The 19,721-nt window shown below is 33.4% G+C and overlaps 2 protein-coding genes and 1 long non-coding RNA gene across 13 annotated transcripts in view; 2 read left to right on the plus strand and 1 right to left on the minus strand.

Moving 5' to 3' along the window:
- LOC145318489 (uncharacterized) overlaps positions 1-6,819 on the plus strand; it is a 35,358-nt gene extending 28,539 nt beyond the window's left edge. For 2 of the 6 annotated variants that reach the window (XM_080159754.1, XM_080159759.1), the window contains 6 exons: positions 727-849; positions 1,916-2,098; positions 2,425-2,477; positions 2,901-2,982; positions 3,837-3,993; positions 4,365-6,819. In XM_080159754.1, the coding sequence (XP_080015880.1) occupies positions 727-849; positions 1,916-2,098; positions 2,425-2,477; positions 2,901-2,982; positions 3,837-3,911 (516 nt within the window). In that variant the 3' untranslated portion in view covers positions 3,912-3,993; positions 4,365-6,819. The remainder of the gene's footprint in view (positions 1-726; positions 850-1,915; positions 2,099-2,424; positions 2,478-2,900; positions 2,983-3,836; positions 3,994-4,364) is intronic. The other 4 variants (XM_080159756.1, XM_080159757.1, XM_080159758.1 and 1 more) reach the window with 4 other exon arrangements.
- LOC145318490 (uncharacterized) overlaps positions 1-19,721 on the plus strand; it is a 221,458-nt gene that overhangs the window by 164,350 nt on the left and 37,387 nt on the right. For 5 of the 6 annotated variants that reach the window (XM_080159762.1, XR_013879358.1, XM_080159763.1 and 2 more), the window contains 5 exons: positions 7,139-7,209; positions 11,249-11,309; positions 18,401-18,491; positions 19,152-19,230; positions 19,580-19,666. In XM_080159762.1, coding sequence (XP_080015888.1) covers positions 7,151-7,209; positions 11,249-11,309; positions 18,401-18,491; positions 19,152-19,230; positions 19,580-19,666 — 377 coding nt within the window. In that variant the 5' untranslated portion in view covers positions 7,139-7,150. Of the gene's footprint in view, positions 1-6,866; positions 6,886-7,138; positions 7,210-11,248; positions 11,310-18,400; positions 18,492-19,151; positions 19,231-19,579; positions 19,667-19,721 lie in introns of those variants that run through there. The other variant, XM_080159761.1, reaches the window with a different exon arrangement.
- Positions 13,267-13,932, minus strand: LOC145318486 (uncharacterized). The gene is made up of 2 exons (XR_013879356.1): positions 13,334-13,932; positions 13,267-13,299 (listed from the first exon to the last, which is right to left on the minus strand). It is a non-coding gene; the product is annotated as an uncharacterized LOC145318486 (long non-coding RNA).

The raw sequence follows: 19,721 nt of genomic DNA on the forward strand, positions 1-19,721 counted from the left end.
AGTTATAAACCTTCCCGGGACTTGTGAGAAGCTACCCTGTTAAAGAGAACCCGATCGGTTCAGCGGTTAGCGAGATCCTTCGCTACAAACAAACAGACAGACAGACAGACATCGTTCTACTTTGTATTATTTAGTAAATATACTAGTTTTATGTTTAATATTTGGTTTATCGACTAAAAAGTTAGGTTTCACTATTGTTTTATATGAAAAAAACTTTGCAAAGTAAAGCATTTTTTAGTGCAATATCATCAAATGTTTTGATGAGTTCAAACGTTTTTTAAAAGCTTTGACACAAAAGTATATTATTTTGATTAAAAATGCCTATATTTAGAAAAAGGGTTAATAACTTGTAATATTGTAAACAGTTTAATTAAAGTATTTTTGCAATTTACAGCATTCAATGCTTTTCTGTCGTGTTATTTTATTTTGTCCTTGGAACTCAACAAAGCATTTAATGATATTGCCTCAAAAAACGATTTACATTTCAAAGTTTTTTCATAAAAAAAAACATGGTAAAACCTAACTTTTTAGTTGATAAACCAAATATTAAACATAAACCTAGTATATTCACTAAAAAAAATATTATGGATCAATGCTGGAAGTTGCTTAGAATCAATTGCTCTCTTTCGTGGATAGTTTCCTTTGGCTCACAGATTAAATAGGTACATTTTAAGATACATTGGCTTTGTGTTAAAATATAATATTTAATTTATAAATATTGTTTAGATTGTTCTGGTGACTTCCGAGGAAGCATCCTTGAGATGTTACAATTACATCATAGCGCTCATGGAGATTGCAAGAAACAAATACACTACCAAGGAATTCATCATCTTTCTTGAATGGTATAAGGTGAAAACTTAAATCATCTTTTCAATGATTCATTTTTCTAAGAGTTTAACTTTTAAATGCAACTATCTCGCAATCAATGTATAAATGGCACTTAGAATTCGAATTTTGATCTGAAATTTTGCATGAATAATCCTTGGTAGATCTATTTTCCCTAAATCGAACAAAAAGTTGGAAAAGAAGCGGCTAACGGCTGGCGGCTCAGCCGTTTAGCCATTTTTGGGCTATTTTTAATTCAAATCCATCACGAAACCTATCTCCACATAATACTCTTTTCCGCTCCAAAATGTTTTCTAACGGTTCTAGCCGGTAGTTGCTGGTACTAGAAATCTAAAAAATGTTTTTTTCGTATCATTTCACATGATATAAAGCAAAAATATGTTTCAAAAAGTTGATTCCTACGTAATTTATGACAGATTTGCCCTAAAAATAGACAAATAAGCAACTACTGAGCAACAATGCACTAAAATAATAACTCATTTAAAAATGCTTTATAGAAATAAATATAAAAAGTTTAATAATTTAAACCCTTCCCCCTCTAATTTTTTACTTAAATTAGAATATTAGAAATGAATTTATACATAATAAGTATAATAAGTATAGATGGAAAACCTAGACAACTATCTGGCCCCTGTCTTGGAGACCTTTTTCGTCTGATATCAAATTACTTTCTGCTCTTATGTAGCGACTTGGCTGTGTTAATATTTATGACGAAATTGGCTGATATTTAAAGACCCAATTAAAGTCGTCACAGGGTTCATGGGGGTGGGAACATACAGTTATTTAACCCCTTTCCCCTCTAATTTTATACTCCAATTAAAAATATTAGAAATACATATAATTTGTATAGATGGAAAACCCAGACAACTATCTGGCCCTTGTCCTGAGGACCTTTTCGTCTGCTTGCAAATGTCTTTCTGCTTTTTTGTAGCGACTTGGCTGTGCTAATATTTACGACGCAATTGGCTGATATTAAAAGACCCAATTGAAGTCGGCACAGGGTCCATGGGGGTGGGGACATAGTTATTTAACCACTTCCCCCTCAAATTTTTTTACTCCAATACTTTAGAAATTCATCGAGGTAAACTGTGATACGGACACTTTCATCAAGAACTACATCCAAAAAACCGGGGCCGTCATGGCGGTCAACTTCATCACAAATGTGAAGACACTGCGCAAGGACATGATTGTGGACAGGCACAAGGAGTTGAGAAAGTATCATGATGTCAATATGGACTTGTGTAAATCTCAGGTAGTTTATAACTAGTAGCGCAGCTACTCTTTTAACAGGATACATAAACGTCAATTAGCTAAGGATCTAATTTATGTACACTAACAGTTTAAACACAAGTTGCATAAATTTTTAAAAGTTTTTCTATGGATACTTTCACGTTCAATGATTTATTAAAAATATGATGCCTGTAAAAATTTCAAAATTTATTGCATAGTTCTTTCTTGTCCATCAAAATATTGTTAAGTTTAATTGTATTTCTTTTAGATTGAATAATTTACGTAAAGCTTAATAGCAAATTTGCCCCCTTTTGAAATCAAAAGTATATTTAAGTGTTTTTTTTATAGGATTCTAATTTTAACTTCACAACAGTTAATTGGCCAGGGTTCCATTGTCAAAAAGGAACTTGATATGTTGTTTTATAAAATTACTTTTTTGTAGCGCAGCTACTCTATAATGTCATGCACGTCCGCCCGTCAGAGCTGTTTATTACACTAGTCTCCAAAGTTTATAATAACGTTTTCTTATTCGTTAGCTTAACAACTTTGGGGACTTTCATTCAATTTTGATTGGTTGGTTCATTAAGTTAAGCGTTAAACAGTTTTAAATCAAGATAAATTGTAATCTATAAAAAAGGGTAATTTTGTGTATTATTATTTGTGATGAACATCGAATATAAATTTATAGGCCTGAAATATAATGCCTTTTATGTTTGTTAGCGTTTATTTATTATCCTTCAGAGATAAACTCGAATCCTAACCGTAACCCACGGAGCTTTGACGCTCTCATAGACTAGGAAATCAACAACATGTAAGCTTGGTGTAGATGATATACCAGACGATCACCCAGACAAGATCCTCAACAATGCTCCTGCTTGGGTCAACCTTAATCAAAAAATCGTTCAGGTTCAACCATTTTTCGAAATACCAAATAAACGGATAAAAAATGTCAAAGCAAAAAAATTACATCTAGGTTTTGTCAATCTGTCTGACCAAGTAGCCTACGACAACTACAAATGACTGTCATGTTAACAAAGTACATCTTTCAATGCATTTTCTCGCACTGCTTAAAACAGATATGCTATTACTTGAAATATTTTTTATAGCAAACCAAAATAAAGTTTGTGTTTTCATTATGACATTAATTAAAACTGTATTTTTAAACAGTGTTTTTTGTGCGCATTTTACCCTTTTAAAAAGAGAAATAAAACAAGGATGACAACATCCATAAAAGCTAAGCTCTGAAACGATAGGACACACGGACATTAACACTTGTATAGTGTCAGAACTGAATAATCAGAATATCAATGAATAAGAGTCAAAGAAAAATTGTGAGTAAATTTGTTGAAAAACTTCTTGATACAGGATAATGTCTATGGACATACTTACATTTTTAGGACTTGATTATAGAGTTGCTTTGCTTATAATATTGCACTTTGTTGTCCCATGAATCAGTATACAAAAAATCAGAACATTCGGATAATTAGATCACATAAAAAATTTTTGTTAAAAAAGTTTAAAATCAACATGTTTAAAATGGACGTACGGAAATTCTGGTAAAGATTATAGAGTTGCTACGCTTTCTAACTCGTACCTAACTTCTACAGGAATCACCATGCAAAGTTTGAAATCGATAGGACAATTATAACATGCCTAAATTAACGAAAAAAGCTATCTGTCTCAGACGTACGGACGGACGGACGTACGGACCGACCCTAATTATAGAAAAGCTTCGCTTTTAAAAATGGTTTTATTTTTAGGAGATGATGTGTCAAGCTAACGTAGATGTTGTGTATATGACGCCCATCTATGCAAAGTTCCTCAACCTAATATAATCATTTTGTCCACAAGTGTACGAAATGGGTGTTTTTTGTTCTACCAGCCAAAGAAGTCAAATGTTTAGAATTAAACTTAATATTTCAAAGGGGGGGGGGGGGCGAAAGTGACACTTTTTGAAACCAAAACTAAAAGTCAACAAAGGAACTCAACTAAAAAAAGAGTTACAGGTCTGAGATTTTGCATGGCAGTTGCTTTATAGGGGAACAATATGGAACTGTGAAGACACGGCGGCGCAACCGCCGAAAACCGCCGTTTCCCGCCGAAATTTTTTTTGCCTTTTCTCGGCGGTTTTCGGCGGTTGCGCCGCCGTTTCTTCACAGTTCCATATTGTACCCTTATAAAGCAACTGCCATGCAAAATCTCAGACCTGTAACTCTTTTTTTAGTTGAGTTCCTTTGACTTTTAGTTTTGGTTTCAAAAAGTGTCACTTTCGCCCCCCCCCCCCCCCCTTTGTATAAGAACATGTGTGTAAGTTTCAAAGCAATTATTTCGGTTGGATAAAAAGAACATTTAATTTTACCCAAATAAAAGAGCTTAGAATTGTTTAATTTTTTGAATAATAGAAAAAAAAAACTAATTTGTAAATAAAAGTAAAAAAAGCAGTAGGTACATTATATTCTACTGTTAGTTTATACTTATAATAACTGTATTCTTTAAGTTAAAAATAAGTACCTTTAATGAAATAGGAAAGTCATATATATTCAAACTATTTACATCACATTTTTAAAAGTATTTCCAATAAAACAAAATGTTTTTGTTTTTAAAGAATAGGGTTGGGTAGGAAGGCTACTTTTTTAATCGGATTAAAAAGCCATAAATAATTTTGCATGTCAATTGCATTAATTTAGTATAATGTATAACTCAGAAGAAACGGCAGCGTAACAGTCATTACTACAAAAACAAGCTGTTTTAAGTAATGTTGTCGAAAAAAAAAAATTTTGCCAGAAATTTGATAAAATTTGATAAACATTGTACTACATTAAAGAAACTGCCCAGCAAACTTCCACTGGTGTATAATAATTTAGGGCTGAGTTTTGTGATTTTCTTCCACCTACACTATTTATACCGGTTACAAATTTAGATATAGAAAATGATACCTCATAATTAAGTAAGTTAATTTGTTAGACGCCAAGAAAAAAAAGCTCAAAATTAATGTAACAGCTAAGATACTTAAAAATTAATGGCTTTCTTAAATTATTTCATACCTAGTGCTTGATCAAGCAAAGTAACATTCCGCTTCACACATATTGGCCAAATTAACGATTCTCTAAAAATATTTGTATTGTAAATAAGATTTAAACCTAAATATTAGATTTACTGTTTATTATCGTTACCTTCAGAAAAGCCAAATTAACGAGATTTTTAATAGCGAAGCTACTCAATAATTTACATTGTCCGTCCTTCAGTCAGTCCGTTGCGTTAAAAGGGAAATATTATTTTCGTAGCTCCTGTTCTAGATAGACGGCTGATTTTTTTAAAGACTTCTTGTACCAAAGAACATTAAGTATTTACTTTGCATGTTTGTGAAAATTCCTTTAATATATGTGCAGTGCATCCAGTCTACGCATTGTTTTGTCCGCCGGTCCGTTAATCATGCTTCAAGAGACATAAACCTTGTATTTTAAAGGTTTTGTGATTTTTTAAAACGTTTTTGCATATTCTCTTTCTTTGTTATGGCAATTGAACATCTTTATATTATACTTTTTCCGCTTGTCTATTCCATGAATTTTTTGCTTCGCTACTTATGGATGTTGTTGTCCCTGTTGTTCTGAGCTGGATCTTTAAATCATTTTTTCGTATTCATTCGAATCCGGTGGATAGGAACCGGTTCTCATCCATACGAAAAAACTATGTCTAGCATCGTATTATATCCAGTTTTCTACGAATATAGAAATGTACAATCATAAGATTAAAAACCAGTTTTTTTAGCCGGTGCCTCCGGCACCCCGGGGCTAAATAAACTAGTTTTAATCTTATAATTGTACATTCTATATCCGCGGAAAACTGTTTATAATACGATGCGAGAAATAACTATTAGTGGTGAGCCAGATCGGGGTGAGCCGAATTTCAGCCAATCACAGCGCGGCATTTCATAAAATGCGGTGCTCTCTTTGGTGGAAAGTTGGCTCACCCCGATCTGGCTCACCACTAAAATGATTTAAAGATCATGCTCTAATGTCTAATTTCAAGTTTTGGATTATACAAAATTTTATTGAGTTTGTTTGTTACCTTTTCAAAAAGAAAGAATTGTATTATTTTCATTGTTTAATACAATACGATAATGGGGGCAGCGGTTTTGACACTTTTGCGTAAACAGTGATTATAGGCATTTTCTTTGGAGTGCGAGAATAGATTATTTCACAAAAAAGTTTCCTTTTTTGATGTAGTTTTCCTTTTAAAAAAAAAATTGAATTTGGCCTCCAGTTTCAGATGCTGCAGGCCTCCAGGTTGTCTCTGGACAGGGAAGAATGAAAAAAATTATATAACAAAATATGCATCTTTTTCAATGTTATTTACGTATTTGAATATAAAAGATGCATATTTTGTTTTATAAGTTGTCTTCTAACTCTTCAAAAAAAAATTTTTTTTCATTTTCCTGTCCAGATACAACCTGGAGGCCTTCAGCTCCTGAACCTGGAGGCCAAATCAAACTTTTTTTTTAAATAGGAAAACTACATCCAAAAAGGAAACTTATTTGTGAAATAATCTATCCTCTCACTCCAAAGGCAAAGCCTATAATCACTGTTTTCACAAAAGTGTCAGAACCGCTGCCCCCCTTATCTAAAATATTCATTGATGTCTCTTTTCAATTTGGAAAATTTCTATTGAATGTCTTCATACAGTTGCATTTTTTAAATTTTGCATGAAATTCATACTATTGTGATATTTTTTTATTGTTTCAGATTTTAAATGAGAATCAACCAGTGAATCTATATTTAAAATGTTATAGTTGTAAAGTTTCAACCAAAGGGAATGTTCTATGAATTGAATGGTTTTGTATTTAATTTAAAGAGGGGAGACAAAGCTCAAATGGTAGTAAATACCATTTAAGAATTTTGGGAAAGTACTACCCCCAATATTCCATCTCCCCTACGCCTAGTTTTAGGTTACTGTTTTCACTTTTGGAAACCAAGTTGAAGTAATTTGTTTTAAACATATTTTATTGATGTGTTTCGTTATGGGATATTTTTCCTAGTACCCTACATAGAACATCCTTTTTAATAGTGTGAGTAAGATGAATGGGGAAGAGATTATGAAACTCGTGATAAATTCTGAAATGCCCCCTTGGAGAAGGTAATATTTTCATCTTTAGAACTAAAAGTCTTCAGTTTCTCTAATGAATCACATTATCAAATCAACAGAACTGCATGTTTTTAACACAAAATGGACTGAAACTTCTTTTTGTCTTACTTTTTTACTAACTAGCGGCTACGCCCCTAGAGGCCTCTAGTGGCACTTCGAATGTTTTTTTTATTTAAAATATCTAATTAGAAAAATAATTGGTTTATGTTTCGTTCAAGTCTCTTTTTCGGGAGGGGTAATTTTTTTCTAGGGGCGATTTCTCTTGGGAGGGTGCTGGTACCCTCCCCCAAAATAGTTATAAACCTTCCCGGGACATATGAGAAGCTACCCTGTTAAGGTGAACCCGATCGGTTCAGCGGTTAGCGAGATCCTTCGGTACAAACACACAGACATCCTGTTACTTTAGTATAAGGATAAACAATAAACAGTAACACTCACAACAACTCATCAAATTTCTGCAATTGTGAAACACTTGTGTATTGATAAGGGGGGGGGGGGAAGTTTGTACACTTATAGGAAATGAAATTCAGTACCAAAGTTTGGGAGGGACGTATGGGCTTGTTTTTAAAGTTATCAACCTAATTCTTTTTGTAGGCTCTCTTATATGACTTGATATACACGGAAAACTTTGAAAATTGAATTTCGGTACTTTCCTTCAAGGGACTTGTGGAGCAAAAGACCCCCCAAAACACTAAAAAAATGAGTTCTGACCTTATTTTTAAAGATATCGACCTGATTTTTTCTTTATAATACTTTTTTAACATACCCGAATCAACGAACCATTACAGATTTCATTTTGGGACTTTCCTTCTAGGGACTTTTGGAGCAAGAGACCCCCAAAACACAAAAATATGAGTACTGGGCTTATTTTTGAAGATATCGACCTGATTTTTTTTTATAATACTTTTTTAACTTAACCGAATTAACGAACCATTACAGATTTCATTTTGGGACCATCCTCTTAGGGGCTTTTGGAGCAAGAGACCCCCAAAACACAAAAATATGAGTACTGGGCTTATTTTTGAAGATATCAACCTGCTTTTTTTTTATATAAAAATAATATTTAAACATAACCGAATCTACGAACCATTACAGATTTCATTTTGGGACTTTCCTTCTAGGGGCTTGTGGAGCAAGAGACCCCCAAAAATCATAAAAATATGAGTTGTGGGCTTATTTTTGAAGATATCGACCTGATTTTTTTTTATAATACTTTTTTAACTTAACCGAATTAACGAACCATTACAGATTTCATTTTGGGACCATCCTCTTAGGGGCTTTTGGAGCAAGAGACCCCCAAAACACAAAAATATGAGTACTGGGCTTATTTTTGAAGATATCAACCTGCTTTTTTTTATATTAAAATAATATTTAAACATAACCGAATCTACGAACCATTACAGATTTCATTTTGGAACTTTCCTTCTACTGGCTTGTGGAGCAAAAGACCCCAAAAACACTAAAAATATGAGTTCTGGGCTTATTTTATAAGATATCAACCTGATTTTCTTAAAATAATACATAACCAAATTAAGAAAACATTACAGATTTCTTTTTGGGACTTTCCTTCTAGGGGCTAGTGGAGCAAAGATTCCAAAACCACTAAAAATATGAGTTCTGAGCTTATTTGTAAAGATATCAACCTGATCTTTTTACAATAATACTTTTTTAACATAACCGAACTAAGAAACCATTAAGGATTTCATTTTGGGACTTTCCTTCTAGGGACTTGTGGAGCAAAAGACCCCCAAAACACTAAAAATATGAGTTCTGAGCTTATTTTTTAAGATATCAACCTGCTTTTTTTATATAAAAATAATATTTAAACATAACCGAATCTACGAATCATTACAGGTCTTTTGCTCCACAAGCCCCTAGAAGGAAAGTCCCAAAATGAAATCTGTAATGGTTCGTAGATTCGGTTATGTTAAAATAGTATTTTTATTTAAAAAATCAGGTTGATATCTTTAAAAATAAGCTCAGAACTCATATTTTAGTGTTTTTGGGGTCTTTTGCTCCACAAGCCTGTAGAAGGAAAGTCCCAAAATGAAATCTGTAATGGTTTGTAGATTCGGTTATGTTAAAATAGTATTTTTTTATTATATAAAAAAAATAAGGTTGATATCTTAAAAGAGAAGCCCAAAACTCATATTTTTATGATTTTTGGGGGTCTCTTGCTCCACAAGCCCCTAGAAGGAAGATCCCAAAATGAAATCTGTAATGATTCGTAGATTCGGTTATGTTTAAATATTATTTTTATATAAAAAAAAGCAGGTTGATATCTTCAAAAATAAGCCCAGTACTCATATTTTGGTGTTTTGGGGGTCTCTTGCTCCAAAAGCCCCTAAGAGGAAAGTCCCAAATTGAAATCTGTAATAGTTCATTAATTCGGTTAAGTTAAAAAAGTATTATAAAAAAAAATCAGGTCGATATCTTCAAAAATAAGCCCAGTACTCATATTTTTGTGTTTTGGGGGTCTCTTGCTCCACAAGCCCCTAGAAGGAAAGTCCCAAAATGAAATCTGTAATGGTTCGTAGATTCGGTTATGTTTAAATATTATTTTAATATAAAAAAAAGCAGGTTGATATCTTCAAAAATAAGCCCAGTACTCATATTTTTGTGTTTTGGGGGTCTCTTGCTCCAAAAGCCCCTAAGAGGAAAGTCCCAAAATGAAATCTGTAATGGTTCGTTAATTCGGTTAAGTTAAAATTGTATTATAAAAAAAATCAGGTGGATATCTTCAAAAATAAGCCCAGTACTCATATTTTTGTGTTTTGGGGGTCTCTTGCTCCACAAGCCCCTAGAAGGAAAGTCCCAAAATGAAATCTGTAATGGTTCGTTGATTCGGGTATGTTAAAAAAGTATTATAAAGAAAAAATCAGGTCGATATCTTTAAAAATAAGGTCAGAACTCATTTTTTTAGTGTTTTGGGGGGTCTTTTGCTCCACAAGTCCCTAGAAGGAAAGTACCGAAATTCAATTTTCAAAGTTTTCCGTGTATATCAAGTCATATAAGAAACCCTACAAAAAGAATTAGGTTGATAACTTTAAAAACAAGCCCATACGTCCCTCCCAAACTTTGGTACTGAATTTCATTTCCTATAAGTGTACAAACTTCCCCCCCCCCCCCTTAGTGGAATTCAATGCACATTATAGAATGTAAAACAATGAATTGTCATTCGTGAAGAGCGCATGTCATCGCAAGCAGTGTTCCGGAGCCGGGAGCCGTGAGCAGCAACATTTTTGGTGGATCCGGAGCCGTATTTTTCGTTAAAAACGGCTCCGGCTCCAAATACGGCTCCGCGGAGCCGGAGCCGCATCAAAATTATACGGCTCCGACACCCTGATCGCAAGTATGGTGTTGGCTCTTGAAATAAACATGGTTTTAAAATATCTTGTTTGCAGTTGTTACGCTTAAGGATATTGTTCTTATTACTGAAACGCCATTCAAACGGGACAAGATAACTTTGAGAAGCACTGTCTCCTTTCTATCCAATTTTTATTTCTATTAAGCAAAGAACAACCCTTTTGATTTCTAGAAATAAATCCATTGCATTTGCGCCTGGTTATAGTCAAAGAATTGTTTGATTGATAATTTTTAATATTACATACTTGTAGATAAGTAGGCAAGTAGTAAGAAATGTTTTAACTCTTTTTCTCGTATTCATTCGAATCCGGTGGATAGGAACCGGTTCTCATCAATACAAAAAAACTATGTCTAGCATCGTATTATATCCAGTTTTCTACGAATATAGAAATGTACAATCATAAGATTAAAACCAGTTTTTTGCCAGTGCCTCCGGCACCTCGGGGCTAAAAAAACTAGTTTTAATCTTATAATTGTACATTCTATATCCGCGGAAAGCCGTTTATAATACGATACGAGAAATAACTATTACCATTCACTTAGGTAGGTATACAATTTAGGTTTTCCTTCCAAATTAAATATTTTGGTGGGAGATAGCAGAATAGATTTGCCGCGTAGTCTAAAAAAATCCTCCTACGTCTTGAATAAGATATTGTTATTTTAGGGAAGAAATAATGAGAGCCCTGCTTATAAGAAATAACCAAGCTAATCACAATCTACCTCAGGTACCTACACATTTTGTCTTATTAATAATCATTTTTGACTGGCAGAAAATTTTGAGGTAAAGTTTGCATTAAGCATTTACTTCTAAAACTTCATTTTATACCATTAGTGCCTGCGATTAGAAAAAAACACTATTGTCTGCGTTCCTATTTTCTAAGGAGAAGGAAACTGCTTGTTAACCCTCCTTTTTAAGGGGGGGGGGGGATGTGCCACTTTTTGAAATTAAAAGCGAAACGCGCATGATCTCAGCCCATAAGGAGTTACAGCTCTAAAATTCGGCACAGCAGTTGCTTTTGTTGTGAAGAACAATATGCAGGGCGACCACTGCATACTATATATACTATTTATACTATATAGGATGAATGTGGATACTATATCATACTATATGACAAAAATTTACTATATATACTATATAATATTACCTTTTTTTGACCAAAATTTACTATATATACTATATGATATTACATTTATATAACAAAAAACAAATATTGTCAGTTTTGTGACAACGCCTCATAAGGTGCGTTTTGTCTTATATTTTCACTGTAGGTTTTCTCCTATTTCTAGACCCTGCGGGGCAATCATTAACCTTTATCTTACCTAACCTAACCTTCAATAACCTATCAAAAGTTAATTGTGATATGACAAAAATACATCAAGCTCTACAGGTAAAAGATTAAAATTTCTTATTTGAATAGTTAGAGTTCAGAATATGCATCTATTTAGATGATATTAAAATATCTGAAGGACAAATTAAAATCGGCCATCAAGTTTAGGTCCTGTAGGTCTCCAAGTCTTCTCTGGACAGAGTCCACATGGAGGCCTGCAGCACCTGAACCTGGAGAGCAATTGTATTTTTTCTTCAGATATGTAAAATTGTAAATAACAGCTAAAAAGATGTTTATAAGAAATTTTGATTTTTACCTTACCAGAGTCCACCTGGAGGCCTGCAGCACCTTAACCTGGAGCTCAATTGTCATTTTTTCTTTAAATACATAAATAACATCTAAAACTAAGCCTATGTTGTTTAATAAACTTACATTTAACTTCTTAAATAAAAAATTTTGATTTTATACCTGTCCAGAGTCTACCTGGAGGGCAAGAACGTCCAAGGTGGGGGAATAAAGTGGTGATTACCCCCCACCCCCCAAACGAATTTGGGGGTGCTGGCACCCCCAAAATTTTTTCCATTTTATTCCCCCACATATAAAAATTACCCAGAATGAATAATCCCTAAAAAGTTCTGGCCCGCTTCGCGCGCTTTTTTACTTCCACTTTCAAAATTTTTTACCACTGCCAAAAATCAAAAGACTAAATAGTTCCACCAGATAAAAACAGTTCTTAATCATGATACAAACACGTGTTATAGTTTGCAATGGCCCTTTAATTAAACAATGCACTGGGTGTGTCCTATCAATGTCTTTTCAAAGAAGTAACATTTTCCCAATTATTAAGAAAAAATGTTTAAATCAAAATTGATTGTCTACCTTCCATAAAATAGATTAATCAAACATTTTAATAATTATCAAAATATCAAATACCCTCTTCAAAACTAGTTAAATAAACCTTACCAGGACATATTTGAAGCTACACTTTAAAGGAGAATCATATTGGTTCATCAGTTAGCAACGCTTGTGGGTTGATTAGGTATTTTGTTTTCATGTATAGGATTGAAATTGTTTTTAGTACTTTATTATTAGTTAGGTACTTATTTACATTATTAAATTACCCCCCCCCCCAAAAAAAAAAATAAGCTTGGACGCCTCTGTTGGAGGCCAATTTTTTTCCTTCAAATATATAAATAACATTCAAATATATGCTCATTTTTTTTAACAAATAAACTATTAACTGCTCAAATAAGAAGTTTGATTTTTACCTGTACAGAGTCCACCTGAGGGTCTGCAGCACATGAACCTGTAGGCTAAATGTCAATTTTTCTTCAAATATGTAAAAAAAATTACCCAAAAAGATGCATAATTTGTTTAAAAAGTTGACCTCTAACTCTTAAAACAAGAGATTTGAATTTTACCTGTCCAGAGTGGACCTGGAGGCCTGCAGGACCAGAACTTGAATGTTGATTTTAATTTTTCTTCATTAATGTTAATAACATCCAAAAAGATGCATATTCTGCTTTATAAGTTGACCTCTTACTCTTCAAATAAAAAATTTATTTATAACCTGTCCAGAGTGGACCTGGAGGCCTTCAAGACCAGAACTTGGAGGCCTATTTAAATTTTTTCTTCAGATATGTTAATAACATCCAAAAAGATGCATATTCTGTTTAGTAAGTTGATCTCTAACTCTTCAAACAGAAATTTGAATTTTTTTTTACTTGTCTAGAAACCACCTTCCAGCTAGCCTGCAGCACCTGAACCTGGAGACCTATCCAAAAATGATTAAATATACGTGAAATACTACCCAAAAGTAAACTTTTATCCCATATAACCTATAGTCTCACATTAATACCTAGCCTAATAATCACAGAGTAAGCGAAAGTGGCAAAACTCTTCCCCCCACCCCCTTATATGTTAAATTGCTTTGATAACAACTTTGCTTTGAGTTATTATTGATGATGTATATACTATGTATTACTAAATAATTCAAAGTACGATACTATATCATACTATATGAGTAAAAAAAAATATACTAAATATACTATATGAATAAAAAAAATATACTATAAAAATACTATATTTTTTTGGTTTTGGAATCGTCGCCCTATTATATGGAACTGTGAAGAAACGGCATGTGGCATGCGGCATGTGTAATATTTAAAACATGTCAATCTATAATACAAAGTAGAACGATGTCTGTCTGTCCGTCCGTCTGTCCCTTAAGATCTCGGTAACCACTGAACCGATTGAATTCTACTCTTCAGGGTATATACCTATTGGTCCTGTGGTGGTTTTAAGCTATTTTCTTGGGGGATGGGACACCCCCAACCCACCCCAAAAATAACAATTCCCCCCCCCAAAAAAAAAAATTTTTTTTTTTGGCAACACAATTTAGGGTTTGGCCAGATATTTTTTTGGCCGGATACCGGATATCCGGTTGAATTCAAATGCCGGATATCCGGTAACCGGCGGGATATTCGGCGTTGGCCGGATATCCGGCAACTATCCGGTTTTCCGATTCGTTGTATTTTTAAAATTGCTTTTAATAGGTTATTTTAGGTTAGGTTAGATTTGGTTAGGTGATTGCCCCGCAGGGTTAGGCAATAGGCCCCGCAAGGTTAGAACTATTACTTCCCTCAATCTGTAATATCAACCCCTAACAATTGGAGGATGGGCGGGGATGTGGCGTTGAATGCCTGCCCTCCCCCCCTCTTTTTTTTCTATCCCATTTTCTGTGTATAAAAGGTAGAGGGCTATAACTAAGTGGCTTTCGAAATATTGGTATGACACATAACTAAGAGTTGAAATTTTTTTAATACCTCCTTCCTGGCGGGCACAGGATGCCAGCAAATTTGGTAAGGTCATTCAGGTAAAAAGTAAAAATATTTTTTTTACTTAAACAAAGCATTTCATGTTATCTTATACTAAAATATCCTATAGTCGTACATCCTCATATGCAGGGTGACCACTGTGTACTATATGTACTATATGTACTATATAGTCAAAATTTTGTACTATATGGTACTATATGACAAATTAGGTACTATATGTACTATATGAGTTGAAATTTTGGGTACTAAATGAAATTTTTAAAAATATTTTTTAAAAAATTAATAAGTAAGATAATATTGTTTGTAATAATACATTATACTTACAAAATAAAATTTGTAGAAATAGTATTTATTTTACCTGTTTTTTTTATATATTTATTATGATTATTATTTATTCTTTCTTTGACATTAAAATTCATCTACTTAGGATTAAAATTCATCCACATTCATATAAAAATCATTATTGAGTATTTATTTTATAGTACAAAAATGCTTTTTAATTTTGTTTCTAAAATCACTGCAGCTCTGAGATATGCAATGACTTAAAATCACCTTGATCATACATATTTTTGCTTCAATGATTTTTATTATTTCTTTAAGATATAAAACTCTTCTTGTTCTTCATATTTTTATGAGTGCTGAAGCGGTTAAATACATAGGCTAAATTTTTAACCTTTAAATTTTCAATTAGTGCCTTTTCTGTATATTGCTAGATGACCAAGTTTGGTTAAGTAAAGAATGCTCTGCTGGGTTAGGGTAGGACCTTGGAGGTGTAGTGTATAGTAGACAGACTAAAAATGCAAAAAATTTTGGCGCATTATTTTAACCCATTAAATATGTCAATTTCGATTTTCATAAAAAAACTATGATTTTATATAACTTCCTGAAATCGCTTTGAAGAGTAGATTAAAGAATTTTAAAAAAACGATTTTTAAAGATTTTGATCATAGCAAGGGCTATCCTCAAAAGACTGACAAGTTTGGACGTTTTAGCAAATTCAGGTGATTTTGACAGTTATTTAAGGATAACTTTTCAATGGTCAATATCTTTATAAACCGTTTTTTGATTCTTCAGGAAGGTAAATAAATCATTGTTATACATTAGATTTTAGAGCTGTCTGTACACTTTATCCGCAAATTATATGTATATATACCGCTTCTAATCCAGTGGTTATTATTGATTTCAAATGTTTTTAAACTACTTTACCAGGCAATATTCAATGTATTGGGAACAAATTTTTTTAAAATTTCTAATTATCATTGATATAAATCTTCGCAATCTAACAATATACCTATAAAAAAAATGCTTCTCAGTAGGTACTTTTTTTTTGGCAAATTTTATTTTTTTGCTCTATTATATATGTGCATTTTGCATGTTCATAAGTCCATGTGTGTTTCCCGGCCGCAATTGAAGATAGACAGTTGAAATTTTTAGTGAAGATCCTATTATATGTATATAGTTGCATCTACTCTATACATTACTTTGTCCGTCTGTCGGTCATGCTGAAAAAGACAAAAAAAATTATTGTTGGAGAAATGTGATTTTCTCAACTGCTATTTTAGATAGACAGCTGAAATTTTTAGTCAAGATTTCTTATATTAATACGGATCTGCTCTATACATTATTTTCCCTCTGCCTGTCGGACCTCGGTCATGCTTAAAAAGATAAAAACCTCATTATTTTAGTTTAAAAAGTCCTCAATTTTAATGAAAACTATTTTTTCATTCCTATTCCCTTTATTTGTTGTTTTTTTTTTTCACAGGGGCTTCGCCCCACACTGCTTAAAACCACCACAAGACCAGTACGAATATTCCCTGAAGAGAAGAGCCCAATTGGTTGCTTACAAAAACAATTTGGGGGGGATATTTTTTTTTTTTGAGGGGGTTAGGATTTGCCACCTCACAAAAATTGCTTTAAACCACCATATGACCAGTATGTATATTCTGTGGAGAGCCCAATCGGTTCAGCAGTTACCAAATTCTTAATGTTCAGACGGACAGACATCAAGCTACTTTGTATTATAGACTAGCAGCTAAGTCCCTAGCATCTAGGACATCCTAGAACATAATTCTGAAAATTAAATAGCCTAAAACCATCATTCGACCTCAGTGAAGCTTACCTAAAATTTGTAACCCAATTGGTTCAGTAGATAATACTACTTTATTTAATACTAGCGGCTTCGACCCTAGCCTCTAGCAAGAGGTGATAAAATTTTTTTTTGGCGAAATACATAAAAGGACCAAGGAAATCCCCTGCAATGAAAAAAAAACAAAAAAAAATGTGGGGGATTTTTTGTTTTGGGGGGGGGGGGGTTGGGGGTGTCCCACCCCCCAAGAAAATAGCCTAAAACCACCACAGGACCAGTAGTTATATTCCCTGAAGAGTAGAATCCGATCGGTTCAGTGGTTACCGAGATCTTAAGGGACGGACGTACAGACAGACAGACAGACATCATTCTACTTTGTATTATAGAAGATATATAGGTACTTTTTTTAACATTTGGTACTAGATGGTATTACTACATTTATTAGTCAAAATTTTGGTACTATATGGTACTATATTAGTTAAAATTTTGTGTACTATATGGTACTATATGAAAATTTTTATGTACTATATATGTACTATATATTTGTAGATTTTGAGTGGTCACTCTGCATATGTAATATAGGTGTTCAAGTTGATTACAGGTTCTAGGTATAATCCTGCAAGTTCTGAACCTCCAGATCTCCAGAAATCTTTAAACGGTTCCTTTGACCGCAAATTTTTACTTGAAGATTTCAAATTTTAAACTTAGGCTTTTTTATATATCTTCATGACATATTACAATTTCATAAAATCCGTTACCGTTTACCTGCAAACCGTCGGTTTGCGGCTGGCAGCTGCCAAGTACTGCTGCCACCGCCAAAGTTTATGTTTTGAGATTTCTAATATAAAATTTACATAAAGATAAACATATTCAGAAAAAATTGTTCTTCTATCTTCAATAATAAGAAAATTACAGCCATTTAAGATTAAAAAAAACAGAGATTTTTGTTGTAAAATATAAAAGATTATATTGCCGGATATCCGGCCGGATAGTTTCAATATCCGGTATCCGGCCACACCGGATATCCGGCCCAACCCTTGAATACATTAGACTATGAGCAGCACCAGTAGTACTTTATTTTTTTTAAAATTATTTCTTGGGGCACAGCCCCTAGTGGCTAGGGGCGAAGCCGCTAGTATTAAAAAAAGTGTAAAATCTTTCAAGTGTCAAGTGAAAATGTAAGGAAAATTTTTATGAGAAAAAAGTTTATCTCAGATGGTTGAAAATTGTCTAATGGCGAGAAAAGGCAAAAAAAATTCGGCGGGAAACGACGGTTTTTGGGTTCCGCCGCAGTTTCTTCACAGTTCCATATTGTTTTCCTCAAAAGCAACCTGTTCCGAATTTTAGAGCTGTAACTCTATTATGGGCTGAGATCATGCACGTTTTACTTTTGGTTTCAAAAAGTGGCACATCCGCCCCCCCCCCCCCCCCCCCCTTTAGAGTTTTATAAAACTTCGATTCTGCACCGGTGCACACTTTGTCAATAAAGTGTGTGTTTTGAACTCCTTAGCACATCATGGTTGTCACTATATTCCAACTGTAGTTAACTCAACAGCAATATTTAGGCTGAAGCAATGGGTTATGAACATCAGGATCAAAATGCCATTCCCCCCATGGAGGAAGGAGCAAGACAAGACAGTGATGAGTACAACTTAGGTAGGTAATCATTAGGGTTGGCAATCCGGATCCGGAATCCGCCCAATTTTTGGGCCAATTTTGGAATCCGGATCCGGAATCCGTATTTTAATAGCGGATTCCGGATTCTTAATTGGTATGCAAAAATTAGCGTCTTGAGTTTTTTTCTTTCAACTCTCGCTTTTTGAAGGCAAAGATTATCATCAATATATATAAAATCTTTTAAAATCTGGTTCGATTCTCGGAAGTGAATTATAGAGAAAACCAAGAACATTGATTTTTAGGACATATGTAGCACTTAATTTTTTTTTTTAATTTAAAAATCCTTTTAAAATATTGCTAGAATCCGGAATCCGCAAGGAATCCGCCACTTTTTTTAATCCGGCCCAAAAATTCGACGGATTGCCATCACTAGACTAGGTAATCATATTGGAAAGAATAATAGAAAATATTTCCAGTAGCTACTTAACTTAGATCCGCCTGTAAATCTTTAGTGGAATGTCATTTTTCAGCTTCTACAGCTGAATTTTTGTTTGTGATTTTTATAGATAAATCTGATTTTGAAAGACTATTGAGCTAATTTGAATTAAATGCGTATGGCCTCTTACCTATATTATCTATGGGTAACAAAGTGTTGAAGTAATGCCTTGGCCAAAAAAAAAGCTTATTACCTATTTGTAGGCGAGGCCGAAGAATTAGCTGACAATGCTGAAAATGGCGACAACAACCTGCAAGAAGCACAATCCTCCCAACCTACAGGGTAATTAAAAAAAAACTTCAAATTTTCTCTTTCTCTTAATGTACGATCTTACAAGAAACTAAAGCGGGATAAGATAACAATTTGTGCCATCTACCTTCTTTTTCCCATCCCCTTCTACTAGATTAACGAACTGGTCAATAAAAGAGTTCTATGTTAGCAATCTAAATTGAAGACAATATTTCACCTGTCATAATATCCACGTATTTTGATCTGACGTTTTGCTTATTGTTACAAATTAGTATTGGACAAAATTATCTTTGTTTTATTTACACTTAGTGTCTTCTATAATGTTTTTGCCATGTAAATTGCGCGAGTGAAAATGCAGTTTTTAAAAAATATTTTTGATTAGTGAACGAAATAATCTGCCACCGTCACAATATCATTCCCAAGCATCACAGCCACTGCCGCAAGAAGCTTGTGATCCAGTTGCACCACAAGGAAAGAGTTTTTGGCGTCAAATTAGGTTCTAATATTAGTTGTTTGATTAAAAG

The sequence above is a fragment of the Acartia tonsa genome, chromosome 5 (genome assembly GCF_053477335.1).
Source record: "Acartia tonsa isolate MP-2025a chromosome 5, ASM5347733v1, whole genome shotgun sequence".
Taxonomy (NCBI): domain Eukaryota; kingdom Metazoa; phylum Arthropoda; class Copepoda; order Calanoida; family Acartiidae; genus Acartia; species Acartia tonsa.